At 45.8% G+C, this 27,280-nt stretch overlaps 2 protein-coding genes, 1 long non-coding RNA gene and 1 other non-coding gene across 9 annotated transcripts in view; 3 read left to right on the forward strand and 1 right to left on the reverse strand.

The window, feature by feature from the left end:
- Positions 1 to 1,305: 1,305 nt before the first annotated feature.
- Positions 1,306 to 4,720, forward strand: LOC123114226 (ATP-dependent zinc metalloprotease FTSH 4, mitochondrial). Its single transcript, XM_044535620.1, has 6 exons — positions 1,306 to 1,542; positions 1,996 to 2,104; positions 2,447 to 2,584; positions 2,683 to 2,984; positions 3,093 to 3,569; positions 3,654 to 4,720. Exons 1-6 carry the CDS (start codon positions 1,516 to 1,518, stop codon positions 4,479 to 4,481), a joined length of 1,881 nt encoding a protein of 626 aa, XP_044391555.1. The 5' UTR covers positions 1,306 to 1,515; the 3' UTR covers positions 4,482 to 4,720.
- LOC123118027 (U6 spliceosomal RNA) lies at positions 2,201 to 2,300 on the forward strand. The gene has a single exon (XR_006457658.1). It is a non-coding gene; the product is annotated as a U6 spliceosomal RNA (small nuclear RNA).
- Positions 4,721 to 12,502: 7,782 nt separating the features above from the next.
- Positions 12,503 to 16,293, forward strand: LOC123117668 (uncharacterized). Of its 6 annotated transcripts, none has more exons than XR_006457459.1 (11): positions 12,503 to 12,614; positions 12,709 to 12,933; positions 13,118 to 13,382; positions 13,468 to 13,632; positions 13,763 to 13,865; positions 14,032 to 14,131; positions 14,704 to 14,811; positions 14,918 to 15,092; positions 15,375 to 15,525; positions 15,626 to 15,724; positions 15,817 to 16,291. It is a non-coding gene; the product is annotated as an uncharacterized lncRNA (long non-coding RNA). The 6 variants fall into 6 exon arrangements; XR_006457458.1 differs by having other exon boundaries at positions 13,468 to 13,576; positions 15,817 to 16,289; XR_006457461.1 differs by having other exon boundaries at positions 13,228 to 13,382; positions 13,468 to 13,865; positions 15,817 to 16,293.
- A 3,460-nt stretch (positions 16,294 to 19,753) lies between these two features.
- Positions 19,754 to 27,280, reverse strand: part of LOC123114227 (polyubiquitin 11-like) — an 83,604-nt gene continuing 76,077 nt past the window's right edge. Inside the window, exons 4-6 of the mRNA XM_044535621.1 lie at positions 20,668 to 20,981; positions 20,474 to 20,540; positions 19,754 to 20,332 (exon numbers count right to left, since the gene is read on the reverse strand). Of these exons, the coding sequence (XP_044391556.1) occupies positions 20,297 to 20,332; positions 20,474 to 20,540; positions 20,668 to 20,981 (417 nt within the window). The 3' untranslated portion in view covers positions 19,754 to 20,296. The remainder of the gene's footprint in view (positions 20,333 to 20,473; positions 20,541 to 20,667; positions 20,982 to 27,280) is intronic.

Here is a 27,280-nt window from a genome sequence, read left to right on the forward strand (position 1 = left end):
TGGTGGGAGATGCGACGAGAGGAGGCGAAAGCGTAACCTTGACATGAGTTTATGATTGGCGGGTGTGTTTTTGCGGCAGTTGTGTTGTGGGCGGATGGTCGGAGATGCGATGAGAGGAGGCGAAAGCATAACCTTGACACTGAGTTCATGATTGGGGCACGCGATCACAGGCGTGACACTAGTGATGGCTAGATTAAGCAAAGTTGGGATGCACGCGGTTGCGCGTGTATTTTGTGGAGGCCTTGCGGCTATTGCAAATATACAACTAGCCAAAATATAGCGCCGCCCTAATTTTTTGCATCAACATTTTGCAAATACATAATCGTGAGAGCCTCATATTTGGGTCCAAATATCTGAAAATCAGTTTTTTAATAATTGCCCCGATATTATTTATTGGAGATGCATTAAGGATTTGTCACTTAGCTTTGTTTTTCTTGATACTGTAAATGATGTATTAAGGCCGCGCTTGGTATCGGTGCATTTCAATATGCGGTGTTTAATTTACAGTTGTATTTTACTGGCCGCTGAACAGTTTCGAGCCGAAAACAATACGATCATCTGAGGTCTGTATTTTTTTATAAATGTATATTTATTTTGAGCTTAAAAATAAGGTAAGCCAGATGGCATTTCCCTCACTAAAAAAAGTAAAGAAATTTCCCTAAAAAATATACTATAAAACTAAGAGCATCTCCAACCGGCGCACAAAAACTGCTCCGCGTGCTAAAATTCAGGTTTTTTGAGCGCCAGACTAGTGCACACGCAAAAAAAGATTAGGCACGCGCTAAAAAACGCTATCAGAAGTTGCAAATTTGGGGCACCGAATTGCGCGCGCTTCACAATTTGCACTACGTGTTTTTTTAGGCGCGCGTTTTTGAACATCTGCTAAATTAATATTAGGTCCGGCACATTAAAAATGCCAGAGTGACGCGCTAAAACTATTTCAGCATGCTAAATTTTTATGCGCCTGTCGGAGATGCTCTAAGCCATGGCGCAACAGGCCAACAGCCAACACCGTCACCTCAACCGGCGCACAGATCCGGCCGGGCCGGCGGCTCGGCTCCGCCCAGATCCGGGAGGCAGCTCGTTCAGACGGCGCCGCCGCAGGTGAATCCTCTTATTACCTCTGCAGAGTCCAGTGAAATCCCTAGCAACCGAACGATCTGGGAGGCAGTCTGCTGCTGTGGCCAGTGGCCACACCGAAATCCGTTTCTTCTTCCGTATCTCCGTCGAGTTCTTTTCGGTCACGGCCGCCCAAGCTTGCCCGCCCGCCGTGTTCGATTACTAATACGCGTCGGAGCAGCAGAGCCTTGGCCGCGTAGTGGAGTCGGACTAGGGATACGCAGCCAGCCCGATGTGGTGATGGACGCAGTTAAATACTGCCCCATCTGGATCTAGCAGAGATTATTGATTATCGCGAGACAGAGAGAAAGCAGACCTTACGAATCACCGAGCAGCGAGCGACAGTAAAAATCCGACCGATTCTTTCTTGGGGCTGAAATAATCTCCCTCCAATCCATGGCTTGCCGGCTCGCCCTCTCCAGGGTACATACCCATGTCTACTTCTTTCCTCAGTGTGCTCGTTTCCATCCTGATTTTGATTGCTTTGTTCGTCGGATCTTGGGGTTAAGGACTCCGTAGTTGCAGTCCAAAGGAGCACAAGGTTTTTGCAAATCGGACGTCAGATTTTTAGGCATGCTCAATCTGACGTTTTTTTCATGGTACTTTATATTGAAGCGATGATGGCAATTTCAATTTTCAAGCATGACAAAAAAAAATTGAAAAAAGAAAAAAACTGAGGCAGATTTGTCATGCTCGCCAACTAAACTTGCCATCCTCGAATAACATAATTTGCCACGAAAAACGTTCGATTTTCTTATGTACTTGACCTGATGCTTAAGCTACGCTGAGGCATTGCTGTATTCCTGCTGTCGCTGAATACGGTTGTTTCTGCTGGCTGTCTTAAATACTTAATCCTTGTGTGTATTTATGTCACAGGCTGCAAGGCGTCTTGCAACGCGTGGAACAGCAAATGTGATCTACAGCAAGGCAGCGACAGCTTCTGTTCCTTCTTTCAGTCTACATGCTGCAAAAACGACTGCTCCAGGTATATAATGTTCTCTCTAGCTCTGGCTCTTGGCCGCACTCAGGAAGTACAGCTTTAATTGATATACGGAGTACTTACTTATGTGGCGATTGCCAACTACTACTAGTACTACCTATGATAAAATTGGAACGACACCGAGAAGATTAGCATTGCCCCTGTGCAAGGATGACGCTCGAAAGAAACTTCTTTATTTTTTTGCTGATATCCTAGACATCATGTTATATTCTGTTCCTTGGTTGGTTAATTAGGGTCTTGCCTTGGTAGGAACTAATCAAGTTTGTTTTTCAGGACTTGAATTAATCAAGTTTCCTTTTGAACTTTGATGCTTTATGCTTAATGCAGGCAGTGTGCTTTCTAGACGGTTTAACAGCAATGGTCCAGAAAGAGTCATACAAAACTTCGAAATGAATAATCCACCCCTATCTCCAACTCTCTCTGAGTACGTAAAAGCCCTCGTCAGTGTTGAATTGCAAGCTCAAGGTAGACGCTGTTTCCTTGCACACGTTTCTTTTAAACTGTTATTATTCTTTTCCATGCAACAATGAGGTGCAATTTGCTTCACAACTTGTTTTCTGCAGGAGTAACTGCTAATTTAGCCACAGATTCAAGCATGAATGCTGGTGATGTAAACAAGGTTTACCGATCCAAAAAAGATGTCAAGAGGGCTGATGAAGAGTATGATCGCGATGCTTCTGAAGATGAAGACTGGGACGACGATGACTTGGAAGGTTGGAACATGGAAGATTGGGAAGGATATGAAGATTGGGATGCTCTGAAAGATGTGTCCATGAATTCAAAGACGAAATTCTGTGATGTTAAGGGAGTTGACGAAGCCAAAGCTGAGCTTGAAGATATAGTTCACTACCTAAGAGATCCCAAGGTGAGAGACATTACCATCATCTATTAACAAGCCTACAACAGTTTGGCTCTCCATTTTTTTTCCTATTGATGCCGATCGAGTTGTTAACCTAGTATGCCTAATTTGCAGCATTTCACGTGCCTTGGTGGCAAGCTTCCCAAAGGTGTTCTGCTTGTTGGCCCACCGGGCACAGGGAAGACCATGTTGGCAAGGGCCGTGGCTGGGGAAGCCGGCGTCCCATTCTTCGCGTGCAGCGGCAGCGACTTCGAGGAGGAATATGTGGGTGTTGGAGCTAGAAGAGTGAGGGAGCTCTTCAGTACAGCAAAGGAGCAATCTCCTTGCATAATATTCATCGACGAAATCGACGCCATTGCTGGTCGCAGAAACCCAAAAGATGCAACATGGGCGAGGCAAACCTTGAACCAGCTGCTATCTGAGATGGATGGCTTCAAGCAGAATGATGGGATCATCGTGATTGCGGCGACCAACTTCCCCCAGTCGCTAGATAAAGCCGCTGTTAGACCTGGGCGATTTGACCGTCATGTTCAGGTTCCTAATCCAGATGTTGAGGGTCGGCGGCAGATCCTCGAGGCTTGTATGTCAAAGGTACGTGCTCTATCTAGAAAGATAAGGTGTCTTTGTGGTCTTCAATGCAAGTCTTTAACCTTTCCCTATGATTCCTTTTTTCAGATCAAAGCCAAGGGTGTGGATCTAATGGTCCTTGCTAGGGGGACACCGGGATTTTCAGGTGCAGACCTTACAAACTTGTTGAACGTTGCTGCTCTGCAGGCTGCCAAGGATGGGGCAGAAGCTGTTACGATGGATCACGTGGAATACGCTAAGGACAAGATAATGATGGGCAACGAGCGCAAATCCTCAATGATACCTGATAACTGCAGGAAGATGATTGCGTACCACGAGGGAGGGAGGGCACTTGTTGCTATCCACACAGATGGTGCTCGCCCTATCTACAAGGCTACCATTGTTCCGAGGGGAAACACTCTTGGCATGGTGACCCAGCTGCCAGAGGAAGAAGACGTATATAAAGTCTCGAGGAAGAAGACGCTAGCGAAATTGGATATCCTCATGGGAGGCAGGGTGGCCGAGGAACTTATATTTGAGGCGGGCGAGGTGACCTCTGCCACCTTTTCTGATGTAAACGAGGCAACTCAGCTGGCGACAGACATGGTCATCAAATACGGTATGAGTGAGCGGGTCGGCCTTGCCCTTGTTTCCTATGGCAACGACGATGATGGTCGTGGTGGGAAGATGTCGGCCTTGAGCGGCCATATGATAGCCGCAGTGGAGGGGGAGGTGCAGGAATTACTGGACAAGGCTTACGAGAACGCGAAAATGATTCTCACTGCACACAGTAAGGAGCTTCATGTGCTAGCTGATGCCCTCCTTGAGCATGGAACTCTCACTGGCCACCAGATCAAAGCCCTCCTTGAGCACGGAACTTTCACTGGCCACCAGATGAAGCACATAGCATCGCCAAGTAAAAATAAATGGTTTTAACAACGTAGTTAGCACAACCAGGAAACAGATTCTTCCTAATTGGGAAGATTTTTTGTTTTTGTTTTGATTCCTTAGTTGCATGCACACAAAATTGTAAAGACGTACGGTCTGCATTTCTTTGATTTTGGTTTTGTCAAGTCTGACCCAAGGGAATGTAATGAGTTTTGCATATTGTGCTCTGGATCTCAGGCATGAGATGGCACCCAAAGTTTTTTATTAGAACTAAATTTTCTGTCACATATACAGTGTTCCGGATTAAACGTTTGTAGTAGATTTGTATTCCGTCCGTCGATTTTTTTTGGGGGTATAAATGAAAGCTCTTGTTCGTTCACTTTGGGTTTGTAAGCTGATTTATAGAGAAAATAATTCCTTTTTCTTGTGTAGTTGAATACACACGAATGCAGGAGGATGTGCAGCCTGGATTTGTATGGCTTTTTTTAGATGAAAGGGGGCTAAACCCCCCGGTCCCATTTTAAAATGAAACCAGAAAGATCCAGTACACAGGTTTTAGAGCCTGGGAGCATGTTAAGCATGTTCAGAGGCCAGATTACACAAAAGAAAATAAGTTCTCATACATCATACAGAAGGGAGTATCAGGCTCCTGCCATACATCTCTCCTACTGTTTTTTGGAACACAACTTGAATAAGACTAAGATGCAAGCATAAAGCTCGTCACATCCCCCCCATGGCAACCAGTCTTGTCGATCCCCAGTACTGCCGCCACGCCTCTGAGCTTCTTCCATGGTTGGGTCGGAGATCCCAGCAGGTCCAGAGGGGTGACTGGGCTAAGCAGGCAGTGCTTGATGCCACCGGGAGGACTCCTTGGAGGTGATGTGTATGGGTTCGTTTCGCCAGGCATTTTGTAGTCGTCCAGATTCAGTTTGAGGAGGGATTGATCAACCTCCCCTGCAGATGGTGTTCCCCGTGGAATCACCCCACCAGAATTTGGAACGGTGATTCCAAGATCAAGGAAATATGGTGTGATATCTTGTCCCATAGAGGCACCATTTCCTCTTTGAGCAAGATCGCCCATCTCCTCAATGATCCCAACACTTTCCTCCAAATCTGTTTCAAGTCAATCCACACAGCGTTATTAAACACATGAGCATTTCTATTTTTCCACAAAGACCAAAGAATGCATGCACATACTGAATTTAACACTGTGTGTTTTTTGTTGGCAGGCCAAAACCTGGCAACAGAGAGGTAATCTGAACCCAGGTCGAGAGAAAATAGATCTGAGACCTATTTCCAAATACTTTTGGCTACTACACATCCGAAGAAAAGATGGTCAATGGTTTCATTATCAGTACAGTAGACACATTCAGGGGGTTTCTCAATATCTCTTTTGGCTAAGTTATCCTTAGTCATCAGTTTATTATGAGAAAGCAACCAGAGAAAGACCTGTACTCTAGGTGGAACTTTGATGGACCCAACTGCAGGAATATAAACTGGCTGCACCCCTCTAAAATTAACTATACTATACAGGGATCCCGTGGTGTATTCACCTTTAGCCTCGTATTGCCAAACCAGGGAGTCATCACATTCCTGGTATTGAGTGTTTTCCATAATCTGCTCTATGCAGTACCATTGCTCCATCATGTGTGTAGTGAAAAATCCTCCTAAAAGTTAGCTTAATTTCATTGTTGTCCCACACCTCAGCTAGAGAGACAAAATGTTGATGACAGATGGAGTAGAGTGGCCAAAATTGAACTGATAGTGGGGAGGTTTCAAACCAGATATCTGCCCAAAATCGTATCTTCTTACCATCTCCTACCACCCATCTATATACAAGTTTCAGTGCTTTGGCTGCCCACATGACCCCCTGCCAGAATCTAGAGGGGTTTTGTGGTTTGCAAGCAAAGATATTTGGACAATCATTTAAGTATTTTCTATCTATAATATCTTTCTAGAGTTTTCCTTCATCCTTGATGTATCTCTTTACCCAGCCCCCTAGTAGGCAGAGGTTTACATCTCTGATGTTAGGAACCCCTAGACCTCCATGCTGTTTACTCATGCAAACCAAGTGCCAGTTAGCTAGGTGAATCTTCCTGTTTCCGTCAAAATCATTCCACAGGCAATTTTCCATTTGGCTATTTATATATCTAGTGCCCATTTGGGGAATTTAAAGAAAGAAAGGAGATATACAGGAATACTAGCAAGGCAAGTTTTAATAAGGATCAGCCTAGCTGAATAGGATAGGAGCTTGCCTCTCCATCCAGCAATTCTCTTGAGGATCTTATCTATTAGAGGTTGTAAGTCCTCTCTTCTAAACTTATCATAGTGCAAAGGGATCCCAAGGTATTTTATGGGGAAATCCCCAACCTTGCATCCCATGATATCATCAATGATCTTAGTTTCCTCAGGAGATATATCTATGGGAATTATCTCACTTTTAGCATAGTTGATTTTCATACCTGAGACTTTTTCAAAGCAGGTTAAGATCATTTTTAGGTTAGAGGCTTCATGCTCATCACTATCCATGAAGAGGATGGTGTCATCTGCATATTGCAGGCAGATGACACCATTAGGGATAAGGTCAGAACACAATCCCCTAATCATAGCCTGAGAGTCTGCTTTAGAAAGCATTCTACTAAGCACATCTACCACTAAATTAAAAAGGAGGGTTGATATTGGGTCCCCCTGTCTCAGCCCTTTTTCTATGATGAAAGAGTGTCCCTCTACACCATTAATTTTCACCGGAACCGAACCCATATGAGTAATCTGCTTAATCCAGGAGATCCATAAAGGACCAAAATTTCTTTTCTCTAAGATTTCCAAAAGGAAATCCAGGTTTACATTGTCAAAAGCTTTCTCATAGTCTAGTTTCAAAACTAGACCTGGATTACCTGACTTGTATGTAGAGTGCAATACCTCATGAGCAGTCACCACACTTTCTAGGATATACCTGCCCTTGATAAATGCAATTTGGTTACTAGAAGTGAGAGTACCCATCAATTGAGCTAATCTATTGGTGAGGACTTTAGTAAAAACTTTGAAGATACAATTTATGAGACTGATAGGTCTGAACTTTTTCATACTAGTTGCTTCTTTCTATTTAGGGATGAGAGTTAGCATAACAAAGTTTAGCCTATAGATATCTAGTTTCCCTTTGCGGAAATCATCAAACATTGCCATTATATCATGCTTAATGATTTCCCAAATGTTCTGAAGGAATAGGAAAGAGAGTCCATCTGGACCAGGGGCTCCATCAGAGTATGATCCAAAAATGGCATCTTTCACCTCTTCCTCAGAGAAAGGCTTTTGTAGAGCTTGGTTATCTAAATCTTTCACCTTCTGATATGGGGTGAAGAAATCATTGCTAATCCTAAAACCACCTCTACTTTCTCCCCTAAATAGATCTTTGTAATAGTTGGTGGCAATTTCCAACATCTCCTTGATATCATTGGTGGTACCATTTTTGCCCTCCAATGCATTAGTCAAGGTCTTTCTTCTGCTCTGATTAGCTACATCTTGGAAATATTTTGTATTTCTATCTCCCTCAAGGATCTCTATCCCTGTCTCTCTGTCTAGCTTTCACCTCTTCCACAATCCAGAGGTTGTGCAATTCAGAGAGTAGGTTTTTCATCCTCAGCCTATCTAATTTAGACAGAGGGGTAGTCTCTGACTTAACATCCAGAGCATTATATTCCTCTGTCAGTTTGATCTTGAGCTTTCTAATCTCAGAATCAACATTTCTACTCCAACCTTTACTCCATTCATATATCACTCCATGAAGAATTAATCGGTAGAAAAGTAAAGTGTTTTATAACAGCAAAAAAATACTCGTCAATGCAGCCCGTTGCAACGCACGGGAGTTCTACTAGTGAATATAAGAGGCGGCTTATGAAAAAAGTTGGGGAGAGGCGGCTTATTTTTTAAGCTGCCCAAAAGAACTGGCCCTAAATGCACCGCATAAACGTACCCAGACCCATTACCACCGTATGATTAGTCCACTAAACTTAATCTAACGGCTAGACCTAACCTAATTTTTTCCTGGGTGCACTTAGTAATTTACGTTGACTGACCGTGCTTCACCTCTCCATGCCCACGCCCACGCCCACACGTCCCTAAGGGCATCTCCAGCCGCGCCCCCAACAGCCCCCCCCCCAGGCCACTAACGGCCCAGTCGCGCCCCCAGGACGCCGAAAATCACCGGTTCGGACCTTTTTTCCGCCCGGCGGTCATAGGCCGAACCCGGCGCGCTGGGGAGCCGTTGGGGGCTCCGGCGCTAGGGAAAACCACGCCTGGCCCACACCGACAGGGGAAAAGTCAAGGTTTTCTTCCCCCGACTCACCTCGCACCCCCCGCGCCCTCGGCCACCACTAGCTATATCCGACGACGGTCACCGGCCTACTCCGCTAGATAGCCATTCTCCGCCGAAAAATAGCAGCGCTTCGCCGCGGCAGCCCCTCCCGCAGCAGCTGGTCATTTCCGGCCGCGGAGGCGCGGTTTAACGGCGGGTACACGCCCACCGAGCGCAAGGTGTTCGGCGTTTTGACTGTCTCGGCGATGGACTCGGATGAGGAGGAAGAGCTCGCCGCGCTGCTGGAGGAGGAAGCCGCGGCCGACGTCCAGGAAGAAGAGCATCTGATGGTGCTCGCCGCCCTCGCCCAGCTACTGGCGATCGATGAAAAGCCGTGTCGAGGTGGCTCGGCGCCGGGGCGGGTGAAAGCAAAGATGCCCTAACCCCTGCAATCACGCAAGCAAAAAAAGGAAACTTCCGGCCATCCAAAAACACGGAAACAACCCAGGCATAAAGGAGTCTTCGATCTTGACCGCCGCAGCGATGCATTTGTCCAGCGGGGCCGGCGGGGGCGGGGGTGGAGCGACGCTCTCGGAGATGTACCTGAGCGCGCCGCAGCTGCTGCTCTTGGCCCGTGACGGCACGACCATTGTCGACCGGCGACGTCGGTGCTACGGTTATCCCTAAACGTTCGACGGCAGCGACTAATGGCTGGCGACGAAGGCAGGCAACGGCGGCGAGCTCGGGCCGGCGGGGCCGTGCGTCGCCTGCGGCATCCCTGGTATGTCGAGGCGGTTCAGTGGAGCTCGCGCTCTGCGGCCATGGCATGGCAACGACCACAGCGAGGCCCGAGGCCTGGGTGTGCCTCGCGCGATGCGGCGGGCAGCAGTTGGAACATTGTGGCGACGGCGGAACACGTCTATATGTGTTACCGCGAGGCCGGGGCTCGGCGCCCGCATGGAAGAGGTGCCCGGCAGCACGCTCGACCAGAGACCGATGACCGCGTACGAAACTCCAGTTTCTACCTCTCTTAAACTTTGTGTAAGATTCAAGCCACTGTTCTTTCATATGGTGATGATGTTGCTAATTTTCTGCATGTTCCTGTGGGCTGTGGCACCACCAGGTGTTTAGTTGGCTGAACCGGAAGATGCATTCCAATGTTGAGTATTGCACTATCTGAGTTACAGTAGTCTTGCAATTTTTAGTTTGGTTCGGTAGCTGAGCACGGTTGAATGGATACATTAGAGTATATATAAACTAGATGATACCCCGCGCGTTGCTGCGGGAATTTATAAAACTGCATATGAATAAAATTTGTAATGAGAAATAGTGTATGAGAACCTTTAATGGAATTTGCATTACTAAATTAACGTTTTCAACCTTTATGGAATGATATGATTAGCCAGATTCCTAAGAAAATTCAAGACAATTTGTGTACGTCCATAGTATCTCTCCACATTTCCTTAATTGGAATGCATCGCTAACACGGAATAAAGTAATTTGATAGTCTACTAGAAGTGCATCAGAGTAAGAAAAACAAAGAAATTTCATCTTCATGCGTGAGTCTTCAGATGTAATGCACCCAAATGGGTATTAGGTTGCAACATGTCCACCATGATACATTTTTGAGAGAATAACCAACGGTGTATACAAAATGGCATAGGTCCTGAGTAGGACAACATATAAATTCCATTTTGTCACACCTTTTTCAATAGGCTGCTAGCCATAGAACAATTAAACCAAATGATGATCAAAAGGGGTCATATTTGATACTCTCAGCAAGGACAATCGTTTTAGCCTATGAGTGTCATTAAACGAGAACAATCATGCAGTGATACGGTAACCACATATTAAGAGATGCTACGGGTTTGAAGACATAATATCCTAAGTGCTTAGCCTTACAGAAGATTATTTGATTGTAGTTATACATGCACATGCTTAAAACTGAACATCAGTTACTATTCCAGCATCTATGTCCAAACAAAAAAATAATCAGATAATTAGAGCTCCTTGCATCATTCTTTTGGATGCAATGCATGTGCCTCTGAATACCTATCAACGATCAAACAAAACATTCTGTTTTGAACACCTGCAATAGAAGAACGACAATGTGAGTCACATGCATAACGGTACCACTCGAGTATTAGATTGATTCCATGTCACTGAAATAATAGTGGCAGGAAAGAACATACTGATGATGAACTACACTACGTCATATGCTCTGATTCTAGAAATCAATCAAAGGAAGCAATAAAAGTATCAATATGATTCATAATAATATGCATCTGAGAGAGATGCAGACTATAGTTGCACATAGTACATGGTAAGTTTCATCTGTTTATTCCTTGAAGAACAATAGAAAACGAAAATGATTTTTTTTCACCATCTACTGCTTCTAATCAAAACCAACCAGATCGGGGAGACGGACACGATCCATCGTATTCTGACACATGCTTGCCAGCAGTGCTTGAGTTAGAGATGATTATAGGTGAGAGAGAGATACCGGACTTGCTGACGTAGAGGAGGTGGCCGGAGATGGTACAAAGCTTTCTTCTAAAAATAAGGCTTCATAGTAGTTCCTATGACACACAAACAGATCTTCAAACTGAAGTGAACTCAATTTTTTTGCTCATATCTAAAGAGATAAATAGGAAGGAGAGCCCCACCTTTCGCGCAACAGGCGAAGGAGGAGGACGCCGACGGTGGTACGTCTGGCCCACCTGGAGCTCTGGTCGACGCCGGGGTGCATGGCTTGGGGCAGCGAAGCCTAGCGGTGCTTGATTCATTGGCAATACGGTGCAGGGCTCGGTTCAAGTACGAAGATTACAGGGGCTTGGGTCGGCAACAACGCGCGGGTCTCCGGCCGCGGCGACGACTCAAAAAGGATTGGTCGGCAGCGACACAGCGCCATCAACGCCACCATTGCTCCTAAAGGTGAGGTGTTTCAGTTCTGTTAATCTGCAATGGCTGGCTATATATATTTGAAGTGAATCCAGACGAAGGGGTTGATTTATTTTTGGGAGTGGAGCCGGACGCAGAAGACGAAGAGAAAGAGAAAATAAGGAGAAGACGGAATGCAAGGACAGTGGGATGGAGATGATAACGCAGCAATCGGAAATAAATGTTATGGGTGAGATTGGGAAGGCACGATACAATTCGGCCATAATTAACTGCATGCATGGGTTTAGGCGATACTAATTCACAGCAACGAATTAAGTGTAGACATGCATGCGCTTGGATGTACATCAATTGGTTGCATGCTCGCTTGGCACTAATTCTCGGCGTTGATGTGTGCCAGTTTCACTCGCACATCCCGGCTCTGTGGCCCGTGCCTGGCGAAACAGAGATAGGGAGAAATCGTATTTAGGTGTGGAATCTATTTGATGACGTGGACAAATTGCAACTACGTGATGCATCGCTGATGTGGACAGTGTGCATGCTGAAAGAATAGGGAGTAGTGGGGAGAGAACGGCGATGGTATGGACGAGCTCGCGCGATCCTGCTAAGTGGACAAACAGTTGGATGACGCGTCACGAGCTGTATTCAATGCAATTGTATTGACTCACGGCGCGGGCACCGTGAAAAACAGTGATCTGCAAAGACGTGGCCGTGTAAGTAAACGGCTAGCTAACGGCTGGTGGTTGATCTGCTCCATTGGTACAGGTCGTACCCGCATGGCACAGGTCATCGCTGTCATTTCCGTCCGTCATGCAGACTCCGTATGTCGACCGGATAAGTGTGTGCCATAATGTGGGACCATACTGAACCGACCGACCCTGAAAAGTAAAAGCAATCTATCTACTTCATCCGGGCGCTGCCTAACCTCGTGGCTATGGCGATGGGAACCGCTGGAGACATGGAATCAAGTTCTTGTCTGATCCCGTCGACAGGTAAACGTAGCCCCCTCAACTTTCTGCTCCCTCTGGTAGATCATGTATGCAGGCCACCGTCTTATTCCTGCAGTACTGCTCCTTTTTTGCATAGATTTCCCCTCCCGGATCTCGCCGGGGAAGAGCCGTTTGCAGCGGACGAGGCAAACAAAGATCTTATATGTGCACCTCCTGAGTCCAGCATTGGCGGTGCCGGAGACGCCGCACTAACCGTACACCTAGATCTGAAGAGCACTTGTGATGGGAATGCCATCTCAGTTCCAAGCTCCGAGCAATCTACAGGCAAAGACAAACCTGAAGCCCCTGCCTGGACAAACAGGTATACCACTCTGTCATTGTGTTTGTGGATATACCATAGCTTCAACTCGTGGCATATCTCCAACACAGGTTATGCTTCTCATGGTTTACTACCTGAATGCATACTGCCTGTAAATGTTAATGCTACGTATTTTATCAACATATTGAAGCATGTTCCTGAATTTACATACGTATGGATAAAGCAGAATCCGTGTGGGGCGCGCACCTAATGAACGCCCCCCATGTGCTGCCAGAATGAGTGCCTTGGAAATGACATTGCGAAGATATGCGGAAAAGAAAACTGACACAGTCATAGTTCCTGTAGTGGGTAGCAACTTTGATTCACTTGGAGAAGCTTATGACTACTACAATCTCTACTCCTGGGATATTGGATTTGGAGTATGATATGGAAAGAGCAGGCTAAATGTCGAAAGAACAAAATGCATGCAGGACATAGTTTGTGGCTGCTCAGTAAGTACTCATCTCGCTTCAATGATTAGTTAGCTATATGATCTGCCGAAGATGACACAGTGGTACTTTTTTGTGTTGGATGCAGGGGATCCCGAAGAAGAGTAACATACGAACATGTCGATGCAGATGCCCCGCAATGATACGGTTGCTCCGATCGAACGACAATGGCTGGTATATAAACGAATACAGACCGGGTAACAATCATGCACTCACTGATATGCTCTGGGAGAAAAAATACCTTCATAATCTGGTAGAATTTTATTTCCAACCAATACTTGTGATTTGTGTATCTGGCTCGCAACCTGTCCATGTTCCGAAATTGCCAAGATGGGCCAACAATAACAATTGATTCAAACTAAAAATGTTGACTGACTACACAGTTGCCGGAGAGATGAATGTTTCTACTAGCACAAGGTTGCTACCAAAATCAAGGTGCCGCTATGGTCGGAGCTGCTTCAATTCATGCAGTGACGCCCACCGAAGGTACATTCTCACAATTTCCCTGACGACTTAGATGTCTTCCATCCGCTTGCACCTCACTGATAACTGTCTAAAATCCAGTTTGATATGCTCCATGAGTCTTTTGCATAAATACTTAGCAAGTTGCCAGTATTATCTATACTTCTTAACTGTACACACAACTCTGCAGGTGGCGCACAGCCAAACATTTGTACTAACGGACCTCCGCCAGCAAATGAACATGCCACTGCTGTTGTAGCCGTTTCTATTCACAGAAAACCCAAATGGAGGTACATTTCATCATCTTCTCACCCTTTTTTTCCAAAATGTTGACTTGCATATCAGTTTTTTCACGACCTGTGTGTGCACACAACCATATAACGAAGACTGCCATGCATTTGTCTGGTAAATCCAAATAACCCAATTGATTCCATTCATTCAAATGAACACACTGTCCACCCAATATAAACTTTCACCCTATGCATCAGACTTGCAAAAATGCCTTCAAGACAGAAATTATATTTGCAACAACTTTTCTAATGCTTTGTCCAATGGATCTTCACTTGTAAACAGCTCTGACCAGCACCTGGAATCAATCTGAATGCGAATGCATTAATGAAACCTGGCTTGCTTCTGACTATGAAATCTGGGAAAACCAAAATGTTGCATGTAATTACAGCTAAATATATTGCCGCCCACTCGCAATCCTGTCTTAGAACAGCTAATATATTTTGGTACTTGAAAATTGATTTCAACTTCCACCCTCGACAAAAAGAAAGTAGAACACACCTGCGGGATATGCGTGCGCGTAGATTCCAAAAAACAAATATGAACTAATATCCATGCCATTTCCTGTTTCTAGGTGCTGCTGCTACAAGCACACTGCTTTCTCCGTACACATGCATACCAAGAACTGAAGAGGCTGCTGCTGCAGCTGCGTGTGCTATTGTTGCAGAAGCAACCGCGGGTGGTACGTTCAATCAACTACTCATATCTTTATGGACTACCATGTATAAATCTCTTATCCCGCATCAATCAAGACACCACTGATGAAAAATTATTGCCATCTCTTGCAGCTGGTCCTAGCACGTGGCAGAACAAGCAAAACATGTGTAAACCATCAGCATCAAAGACAGAGCCAGACATTGTGATCGCAAGATTTGTGAAGATACTGATAGATGAACCTTCTCCTTCGCATGTAGACAGCTACTACAACAGGATGATAAACTCCAGCCCAACTGAACTTGACAGGTGTTGCACTGATCCTTCCCATAGCATCATAAAGAAGCTTCAGCAAAATGTATAACAATAATATCTGAACTCCTGAGCATACCTCATGCTTGAATGTTGTGACCACACATCAAACTTGAATTTTCTAACCACATTTCCCAGTCCGCTTCATAATTCTCTTTTTTTGCTGGGGGTTTTGCATATGCCTCATGCCTCATGCTTGTGACATAAGTCTGAAACTTGTCAATACACAGAAAAGTTAGCAATATGAACATGACTAAAACTTCTGTATGTGAGAAACAGGAAATGGTTTTCAATAAGCGAGCCTTATCACCTGGAAATGACCGGACATGCTGTCACAAAGAACTATGGACCAGGGCAATCACTGAAAAACAACGGCATGTCAGCTGCTCTTCTGAGCCTCGATGCAAAGGATGGCAAGATATAATTTGCGGTGAGTCTCGTAAAATCATTTTCCCTATAATCCATTCAAAAAAAATGACTTTCATTTCTCATCAAAATGTTGATGCTGTGTTCAACTTTTGCTTCTCCAGGATGAATTCACATACGAGCCCGAGCATCCTAACATAGACCGATTCTTCTGCATGTTCAATGCAAGCAAACTCCCCTACAACCTGGAAGAATGCAAAAAGGTAAAGCACCACAAGCATAGCGCTCACGACATGATAAATGCTGCGAAAAATAAAACATCAAAATGCTTACAATTTTCGTTGCTGCTTTCAAGGTTTTGGATCCCAAGTGAACATTTTTTCTCGAGGGGCACCGGAATTTGCGGTTACCATGGTAACGCGAAATACCGGAAAAAATTCGGACGGAATTTGAAATTAAATTTTGAATTCAATTTTTTTTCAGGTCGATATAGATAGGTGTTTAACTTCAAAAGATATCACCTACTTGCTCCTGGCGTAGTGGCTGTTTAAGCCGAACTGCACCTTGCTAAAAGGTCGCGAGTTCGACACCTGTCATTCCAAGTATTTTGAAACAAGGGAATAGCTAAATATTTGTGTACTTTGCACTAATATTGATTGGCCCTTGCGCCATGTAATCGACTAGTATGCTACCATGTAATCAACTGCTATGTTATCGTCTGAATGACTTTTCAGTAGCCTCAATTTCGTAACTAAGTAGCTGATGCTCCCATGGTGAACCCATTCCCCGTTTTGTTCTTATGTTTTCCAAATTGGAGTATTTCAGAATACAAAGTGGCAAAAATAAAACACACATTACCAAGCTGATGCTTCTACACTGCCTGCTAACCGCCCCCGCATAATATCGGCCTCCAGACACTTGGGAAACAAATGATGCAATAAAAAAAAACTGTATCGCGCGCACCCATTGTATCAACCTTTGAGTTCTTGTCAAAACCATTGAATATTTATTGGCCGAATTTGCATGTGCTCCTACGAAACATAGATACATACATGTCAGCAACTTTATGAACTCAAGACATCATCAGCCACGAAAATCCCACGCTCATCCCGCAGGCGAAAAACCTCAAAGACAGTTGTTTGTCGGAAACCTCCAATCGAATGGGAACCGGACCAACACGGGGACGGGTGGGCTGAGTTAAGTAACTCTGGTGGGCTGCCCATCAGATGGAGAAGCAGCGGGCACGTCACGTACCGTTTCCGTACTCCAGTACACATTGGTACAGAACACGGGACAAACGGGACGACATAAAACACCGTCATCACACCTTGGACGTCTCTCGCCTTCGTCGGCTCCCACGGCGTCACTCGTCGTCAGGTACACGCATTTAATATCCCTCATCCACCACCTGTACTAGCAGGAACGCGAGCATCTCCAGGCGAACCAACGCGTGATGATATCGTGAGCGCGCGAGCTCGTCCACGCCACGCAATTTTCGGTAGTGGGGAGCAACTTCTTAAGAATGATAGATGATAGATTCATTGAAATTGGAAACCATACAATTTACTCTCGGAATCTTTGATCAAATTCGTCAGAATTCGATCACAAAAGAAAGGAGCAGGCACATACTACGGGATAACATGTCAAATAGTAAGATAAAATCATATTCACAATACCAGGCAGTTATTAGCTCCATATAATATTTCTTACATATCAAAAAGCAGTTGGTAGTTATGCAATTTTTTTTTAAAATGATTGTGTAGATACACCCCGTTCTTCAAAATATATGTGCAGTTTACATGTTTGATGCATAATAAGAACATAACAAAAAATCCATGTCAAGGAAACAAACAAGCATTGACCTGAAAATCCAATCATCTATAATTTAAGCTAATTATTTTTGTCCTTCCGGCATTCCGCTTTTTTTTATGGATCAAGTTGAAAGGAAGAGAGCCAAGTAAACTCTAGATATGTTTTTGTCCGTTCTTATTCACAAACGCAGATTGTCCAAGCAATTGAGAAGGCTATACTGGATCTTGATTTTCTTCATTTGTTCGATCTTGGTACTGTTTTATGATGAAAAACATTCAACACTTTTCATAATCAAGATAGACAGGCGTACCATCCAGCCATAGCCTCTCATGAGTAACCACTACTTGCATCTTGTTGTTTAGAAACATGGCAAAGGTAAATTAGATCTTACTCCCTTCATTCCACAATGTAATTTGCATATCTTCCAATTCCTCATAATTCCCTTCTTAGCCCTCCAGAGAAAAGGAAAGTATCTCTCTCCCGATTGTTTGTATCTCTCCTTGTAGGAAAGCAAGGAAAAAGTATCTATGTCCTGATTGCCTGTATCTCTTCCTTTTCTTTCTAATTGATTTACTTGCCACTAATCAATGAATTAGTCGAGGGTATTTCCGTCCTCAATTCTTTTAAATTCCATGCCTTGATCACCATGCTTGAAAAAACACACCTTATATAAAGGAACGGATGGAGTATGTCGTAAGGGTCTTAAAGGTACAAATGTTTCCTTCTAGGAAACATTCCATGTGTCTTAAGTGTAACGGGGGAGTAATCAGACCAGTTTCCTTCCAAATGTTTAAAGTGTACATGCACAAGAGTGTAAAAGAGCATCAAGAAAGCAAGAGGAGAGCACGCTTACAGATCACCCTATCCTCAATTTCTTGTTCATTACATTTTTTTCATGTCGACTTGAGCTTCGCATCTGAACTCTGATTTTGAAAAATCATGAGCAACTATTTATGACATCGTTTATTATGGATTTGGCGATCAATTTTAGGTCTGTGCAATCAAGAGCATTAAATATGCATTTGTTAAATTTAAGAAAATATAATGGTGTCAACTTGCTCTATTTACTCTTCTATAATATATCGAGCTTTTCCCTCTGTAGATGGTGTGTGTACTTCATTGGTTTAGCTTGGACTTCCATTTTTCTCTATGCTTGTAGATTGATTTTGTTAGTTCTTATGATACATTTCCCCTGCAAAAAAAAAGTTCTTATGATACATTTGTCATTGTGATGATAAAATGCTCACCCCATCATGTAGAAGTCAATCCATATGCATATTATCCCACACTAGAAATTGTGCTAGAAGCAAATTCATGAGTTGTTCTGGTGCTCTGTTGGGTTTGTTTGGATGCGTGGAATGGATGTATGATGTAGAAACCTGTTTCGCTATAGTATCTACGAAACATACTCTTATGATTTTTTTTCCTTGCTGACCAACTCTTTGTTTGGTAATTTTGTTTGCAGATTTACGTCACCCATTTCTGCAACATGTGATGCACTTCAACATGCTACGATCTTTGAATTCCATTTTAGGGCGTAAGTGATTCAAGAGTAGTAGTATATCATGCAATCTCCCTGTGAGTGTTAGTTCCTTGGTGAATCTTGCGTATTTTTTACAAAAAAATAAGTGCAAACTATTTAAACAAGATTCTTGATAGACCATGTCATTCTCTGCCTGATTAATTAAGGGCAGCCGGTGCATGTAGCTTCCCGCTTGCACAGGGTTCGGGGAAGGGTCCGACAAATTTGGGTCTTCAGTACGCAGCATTTCCCTACATTTCTGCAAGAGGCTGTTTCCAAGACTTGAACCCCGTGACCTCATGATCACAAGGCAGCAGCTTTACCACTGCGCCAAGGCTCCCCTTCATTCTCTGCCTGATTGTTTTCTCAATTTATTAATGCCATGATGGGTTCTGATTCTGCACTAAAGTTGAACGGCGTCACTCAATGTTGTCTTTGAAAAATATCCAAAAATACGAGCCTGACAAATACATTGATGTTTCTTTGGGTGCTAATTTAATGAGCTTGTAATGTGTTTTTATTGAATTGGTATCAAGTCGAGATATGTATTGAACTTCTAATATTGTTATTATCATATAATTATTTGTGATATTAATATTTTATAATTATTTGATAGTAGTCTAAACGTGTGTTGCACGTGCAAGCTTACTAGTAAAATTTAAAAGAGACAACTAATTTGGTGTTATTAAATAGGTCACAACCCCAAATATTTTGGCGCTTTAAATAAAGTATTTTGCATTTGCTTAATACTTTAAAAGCATTTTAGATAATTTTTTTATCGTTGTTTTAGTTTATTTAGTGCATTTAAGTATTTTCCTAAAAGATGATTTCTTCACCAACATTTGTTATGCATTATTTGACACATTAGGAACAATTTAGTTTTGACTTTTGAAAACTTTAATTGTTTTGACTCAAATTCAAATTTGAATTTGGATCGGTTCTGAACTAACGCGAGATTATCAACAGTAATCGAGGTGACATGGCATCATTACCAGAGGGTTACTGTAGCTTGATTACCCGGGCGTCACATGTACAATTTAAACCTCCAATTCTGAATTGCCATAACCAAGATTTTGGTTACCGGTCGAAATTTCAAGATTTCCCATGGTTACTGCATATTTCTGTGCCCCTCGATAAATCCTCATACCGACCAAAAAATACCATTTTAAAAATTTTTGAATTTAAAAACTCCATTTGTAGTAAAGTGTATAGGATCTAATTAATGCCATTAGACTTGATTCTGACGTGTTCGTAGCAACCTAGTTCCTGTTTTGACAGGTCTCTGGTTCGAATGTTCGTTCATTTATTTATTTGAATTCAAAATTCAACTATAAAATTCGTTCAAAATATTCTCGGTATTTCCCAGTAACCGTGGTAACCACGTTTACCCATCACCCTCGGTAAAATTGCCTCGTTCAGTAACCAAAACCTTGGCCATAACTACATAATTAGCTAGCACTGAGAGATTGGTCGATTCAGTGGCGCCTACCTGACGCTAGCTTCAGTAGAAGTTCCTCCAGGGCTTCTTTAGCCTCAGCTGTGAATGACACACAGGTTGAGCAAAATGCATATGCATCAGTTCTACCCCTTATTTTATTTTTATTAATCAGTGTTGAGCTGCCAAAAATGACAAGACCGGACCGGCCAAGAACATGACTGGGAGAAAATTAAGTTTCACCTGGTTGCTGTGGCCACACTTTTTCTTGCGACAGTTTGTAGCTCTAAGAGGTAGCCGAGCATAGCACCTGCAACATTCATACAAGACGACGCTGAGATGCAATATAAGCATAAACGATGATAAAATTAATTCATTCATCTGACTAAGTCTAGGAAAGGTAAGCGATCTTAACAGCAGATTCATCATAAACTTACTTGCAGCAGATCTTCTTGTTTACGTTGTAGTCTTCTGCGAGGTCTCTGAGGCTGTCTTCGATGCACCAAACCCTGCCGCCGCGAAACCCCCCGGGCAGGTGAAGCAGCAGGTGCAGAGTGGAGTCCTTGTGGACGTCGTACTCGGCCAGGCTGCGGTCGTCCTCCAGCGGCTTCCCACCGAAGATGAGCCGCTGCTGCTCCGGTAACAAGCCTTCCTCGCCGTCGATCTTGGCCTTGACGCTGCCGATGGTGTCGGTGCTCTCGACCTCCAGGGTCACCGTCTTCCCCGTCGGCGTCTTCACGAAGATCTGCATCTCGATTGGCTTTTCGTGCTTCGAGTCTTCTTGTGTTCTTGGTTCTGGTCCCGTTCGGTTCCGTGAGCTCGGGCTAATAATATAGTCCTGGCCAGCGGCCACGCTCAGGACGTTCCCCGTCCGTCAACTACTAAAATTCGTTTTTTTAATTCTACTAAAAGAGGAAGCGCGCCCGTCAAGTTACCGAGTAGCAAAACTTTTTTTTTAAGGAAAAAAGTAGCAAAACTCCCCAGACGCGTTGTTTTGGCCCTGATCTGGCTCCCTTCCTCGAGCTCAAGGGAAACCTTTGGTCCGGCCACCGGACCAGGCGGCGGCGGCGTCATAGCATCATTTTTTTTTGAAGGTGCCGTCTTGTTGCTCCAGGAGTCTCAATGGTGGGCTTGAGTCATGGTCGGCCGCTGTTCTAGGCGTAGGCATCCTGGGCGCAATGTACGCTATCGCCGTCGCTCTCTCGGCCGGAGACACCCTCACTAGGTCCGCTCAGGCCCTGCCGTTCACTTGCCGACTCCCTCTAGGCGCAAATGGATGGCGGTATGTTGGTTAGTGTTGGCTTTGGGTATTGGTCTGGTTGTATAGGTCTCGGCGTTGGTTGTGACATGGCTAGGTTGCTCTATGGCTTGCCTCATCGCTATTGGCATGAGGTTGGACTAGGGTAGCGTGTATCATAGTAGGTAGGGTGGGTGTGCGTGGTGGGTGTAGTGGCTAATTCTTGTTATTAACGTTATATAATGGCCGAAAGTCCTTGTATCGGGCTTCTTTCCCTCTCCTTCTTTAATGTGATGATACGCATGTTCATGCGTATTCAATAAAAAAAAGTAGCGAAACTCCTATGCTCTTAGCCTCCTACCATCAAAAACCTCCCAAAACACGCACTCGGCCTCGGCCCATTAATCTCATATTCGCTCTGCTGCTCCAAAAAAATGTCCATGAAATTAAAAGCAGTTATAATTTTTTTAAATGAGAATTTAAAGAATTTTCAGATAAAAAAATTGAAAGAACAAAGGAAAAAACTGGCAGCAAACCTAGGTTAAAAGAAACCCCACCATGTGGTTGCAGCATAGACTCCCTAGCTACTAATCATCTCCAGCCGTTCGGCCCCCGGGCACTTGAAATATCACCGCCTGGGGGTGAATCGGCGATAATCTTTAATCTTGGGATGGGGCCGGTTGGGTTCACAGCCACCGCCCCCAGACGTCATTTTTTGAAACATGAAATCGGCCAAGAACACATTCAAATTAGGCGATTTCATTGATATTTTACAAGAAACTTAAAAACACAAATGAAAACACAAACTAAAAACGACTACGCCTAGCCACCGCCGCCGCCCGCCTTCTACATCGAGGAGACTGTAGAACTGGATGTAATCATCGCCGCCGTCGTCGTCGCCCTCGTGCTGGGTGCCGCCGCCGTCCCTATTGTACCCTGACCGGCGTCGCCGATGCGCAGGGGGTCGGACGGCCCGAGCACATCTTCATCGTCGCTGTAGAGGACGACCACGCTGCCCCATCGCGTATGCGGCGCCGAGCGGCGATTTCCTTGAAGGCCCGGCGCTGACACTCCATCTGCTCGCGGACGTAGTCCTCATACGCCTACTTCAGGGCGGTCTCATCGGCGGCGGCCATGTCCTGGTGCTCCTTCACAGGGAGCAAACCCGGCTCGGTCTTCGGCCAGACAAGGCGGTAGTAACGAGGAGAGGGGCGGCCGCCCTCGTTGATGACGAGGGCGCCGCCGCCAGTGCGATGCCTAAGTGGCGTCTCCTGCGGCTCCGGATTGACGGGGTGAAGCGACGGCGAGCCGGAGGATAGAGAGCCGGAGCCCGATGACGATGACGACGTTGCCGTCTCCCTTTGCCGCGACGTCCAGGAGCTGCCGTGGCGGCGGGAGAAGGAGGGGGGCACAGGGTACTCCAGGCACAGCATGTTGCCGGCCTCGATGTGCTCCAGGACGGCATCGAGGGTGCGGCCTGGGATGCCCCACCATAGGCGCCGCCCCGCGGAGTTGTGGCGACCGCGGGGCTCAACGCCGTTGGTGGCGGCACCTGCTCCTCGTGCCGCCACTCGAAGTACACCGTCCACAGCGGGTTGTTGTTGGGGGCGAACTTCGGCTGGTTCCGCTGCGGATCCGGCAGCAAAGACCGAATGTGTGCGATTTCGGCGTGCCGGGCCGCTCCGGTTGGCGCGGGTGGCACCGGGACCCCGCGGCGCTGAGCCTCCAGGTGCCCGGCACCCGCATGGCGGGAGCGGGCTGGACGCGTGTCGCCACACCTTCACTGCGTCGCCCGTGAGGCATCAATGGAAGGTTGACCGGCACAGCAGCGCTGCGGCCTTGGCATTGATTCCCGCGGGAACCGAGGCGATGAGGACGACGAAGGTGGCGAGTCGCTGACTCGGCGGGCCCATTCCTTTTCGCGCCAAAAACGTTTCCTCCGACGTGCCGGGTTCAGCCTAGGTCCGCCGACGTCAAAATCGGTCCAAACCAGCGAAGACTCCACTGCTGGGGACACGACTGGGCCAAAATTTCTACGCCGGCGACGAAAAAGGACCTTGAAGGGTGTGTGTGCGTGTGGGGGGGGGGGGACATGTTGGGGACGCGGCTGGAGATGCTCTAAGTAAGTAGCTAAGGCATGAGCTACAATGTTGACATCCCTATTACAAGAATTGCATGTGGCGGCAGTCTACCTAGCCAATCTCGGCCTCCTCCCAACTCACCACGTCCGGCCACCTTTGCCTACACCACCTTTACGCTGTCAGAGACGGACTCGACTCCAGCCTCCCGGCTGTGCCTATATCCACCTTCTCCGGCATGCTCCGTGCCGGCGCCCGCCCGGACAGCTTCTTGCTCCCGCTGCTCAATTGCGTGGCGGCCTCACTCGCTGTCGCTGCCTCATCGTGGACGTCCGTGTCGGATTCACCCTTAGCTTATACTCCCTCCGTCCGGATTTACTTGTCATCAAAATGGATGTATCTAGATACATTCATTTTCATCTATTTTGATGACAAGTATTTTCGGACGGAGGGAGTACTTCTGCAACACCCTTGTTGTGCTCTGGTGCAAGCCGAGCACGGTGACGCTCACACTGCTGCTTCGTCTGTGTACTGCCGAGAGTGACATTCCCGGGGGGAAACAGCTGCACTGTTATGCAGTGAGAGCGGTTTCAGTGAAGTGTCACTGGTTCTCATCAACTCAATATCGACACACTTCAGCGGGACGAAGACTAGGCTTGGACGATGCGGTGAGGTTGTTCGAGCTGTCCCTAGTCCAAAGTGAGCTGAGTGGCCTAAGTCAGGTCAACACTCGGCTTATAGTAAGCCGAGATCAAATATGGCCTTCGCCGAGTAGTTTTGAATTTTGATACACGGCTTTATGTGATTTTCCTGTAGTGATAGTGAGACAACTAGAAATAGACACTCGTGCCATTTCAATTGCTGCCGAACATATAATGATGGTTCCACATTTGTTTTTTATCAATCGGAAGTTCCGTTAGACTACGTACATATTGAGAGGCATGATCATAACAACTCCGTGATCATGCTTTTTTTTTTTTTGAGATCTGAAGTAGAGTCTCTAATCAAAAGGGGGAGTACATTCAGCGAGCATCACAGATCGAAGACTGCTCGGGACGTTTGCTATCATCATCTGCTCCCCAGAGCTCCTAGCTAGAGCGGCAAGGCCGTGGGCCAAAGCGTTGCAGCCCCGCCTCACGTACTGAACTTTGCATGTAGCGAAACCTGCCATGACCTGCTTAATGTCCATGATCAGACCATAATGAGCAGAGCGCGTCTGGGTCCGCGCGTTCAGCTCGTTGACAATTGCTTTGTTATCCAGCTCCAGCACAATCTGCCCATTGTAATAGCCCGCCATCGCTTGTAAACCCGCCAGGGCAGCACGGGCTTCTGCCTCTTCAGCACTCTAACAACGCGTCAGTTTCCTGCTGATGGACATGTAGACGAGTCCACGGTGGTCTCTGGCGACAGCTCCGGCAGCGCTCTCTCCGGATTCTGCGAGGAAGGCCGCGTTCGTGTTGATTTTGGCCACACCCAAGACAGGTGGCGACCATTTGTCCAAGGCCATATCTCCAGACTGCGCATCCCCGCCCTCAACTGCCAAAGTCTCCCTCTTGTCAGTCACCTCACAGATATCAGCTGCAGTTTTCAGCTCCTCTTCATATTTCATCAGAAACTGTTTTGATCTCTCAATTGATTCTTTACCACAGTTACGAATGCAGTCTTCTCGTAAGTGCCAGCTTCTCCATACCAGCAACAAGATTTTTGTTCGACCTTCGTCGTTCACCGTGTCCAACAAGGTTTGCAACCAATTTTCCCCGTATACCTGAATTTATCTTCAGATGGCAAGCTCCACTCCTCCCTCATGGCAGACCTGAGAGCTTTGCTTTTTGTGCACATGACCACCGCATGGTGTTCATTCTCAACTCCATTCCCGCATATACAGCAAGTATTGTACAGTTCAATCGTTCTTTTCCATTTGTTTTCCTTCGTTGCGAGCGTGTTAGTAGCCACTCTCCAACTGAAAATACGCACTTTACCGGGAACCTTTGCTTTCCATATAAGATCCCAAATACTTCTATCATTTGGCTCACTGTTCGAGCTCGATGGATTCTGGGCTAGTTGGGGAAGGCTTGCAGCAGCTAACTTGTACGCACTTCTTACCGAGAAGATTCCGTTCTTCTCGTAGTGCCAAGCCATTTGGTCCCCCACCTCCACTTTGGGGATGTTCAGTTTGCATATTTCATCAGCATCAAAAGGGTAGAAGAGTTGTCTAATTAGTGTCTCATCCCACTCTTTCTGGTTTGGGAGTATGAGTTGACTAACCCAGCGAATTCTCGATCTGCGGATGAAAGAGGTGGTTCTCAAACCCTCCCGTCTTGGAATCCATTGGTCTCTTTGTATTTGAATATGCCTTCCATTTCCAATCCTCCATATGATACCTTTTTTCAGAAGCTCGAGACCGAATTCAATGGCTCTCCAAACAGGAGACGCATCGGAGGCGAACACCGTGTCCAGGAGGTTACCGTTGGGGTAGTATTTGGATTTTAGCACCCTCGCACATAAACTGTTTGGATTTTGAATTAATCTCCACCCCTGCTTGGCTAGAAGTGCTTGATTAAAGAGGTGCATATCTCCGAACCCTATCCCTCCAGCCCTCTTAGGCATTATCATCCGCTCCCATGACATCCAATGTACCTTCCGGTGCCCCTCTTCATCTCCCCACCAGAAATCCCTAATCAACCGCTCATATTTCTCACAGAATCCTTTGGAGAGCATGAAGACACTCATGACAAAGGTGGGGAGAGCCTGCACAACTGACTTAACATGGACCTCCTTCGCTGAATAAGACATGAACTTTTCCGACCAGTCGCTACATCTTTTCCGAAATCTATCCATGATTGGCTGGAAATGGTCATCCTTCATTCTACCCTCCGGGGTCGGTAGCCCAAGGTACTTGCTCTCGAAAGTTTCCGAAGTCACTCCCAGGATGGCCTTGATCTCCTCCCTAGTAGTCGTAGGACACACTTCACTAAAGAGGAGGGAGCATTTACTGGGGCTAAGAAGCTGTCCTGTACATTTCTGAAACTTGGTCAGGACTCTCTTAATGGTCTCTGCTTGCCTTGGATCAGCCTTGAAGAAGATTAAGCTGTCATCTGCAAACAGGAGATTAGAGATACCCGGGCTATTTCTAGCAATCTTGATTGGGGACAATGTATTCTCTACCATTTCCTTTCTCAATAGATGCACCAATCCATCAGCAACGAACAGGAAGAGATAGGGGCTGAGTGGATCACCTTGCCTCAGACCCCGCGTCGGTGAGAATGGTTCAAGTAACTCTCCATTGCATTTCATCGAGTATCTCACCGAGCTTACACATTGCATCACCCAATCCACCCATTTGTTGCAGAAGCCAAACTTCATCAGCACCCCCTTAAGAAAACCCCAGTCCACTCTGTCATAGGCTTTGGCCAGATCCAGCTTATATGCGCAATAATTGTCTCTTGGGTTTTTGCAATGCTGGATTTTGTGGAAACATTCGAATGCTATGATCGCATTATCTGTGATCAATCTGCCTGGAATGAAAGCACTCTGGGTCTCCGAGATGATTTCATCAAGAATAGGTCTCAGCCGATTCACTAGGCACTTAGAGATCACTTTGTATATCACATTACAGAGACTGATCGGTCTATAATCCTTGAGTGATTGCGGGTCATTTCCTTTGGGTATAAGGACTACCACCGTGTCATTGATTCCTTCCGGGAGCTCTCCTTTGGCAAAAAAACTCCTGTACAC

Source organism: Triticum aestivum, chromosome 5B, assembly GCF_018294505.1.
Source record: "Triticum aestivum cultivar Chinese Spring chromosome 5B, IWGSC CS RefSeq v2.1, whole genome shotgun sequence".
Lineage (NCBI taxonomy): Eukaryota > Viridiplantae > Streptophyta > Magnoliopsida > Poales > Poaceae > Triticum > Triticum aestivum.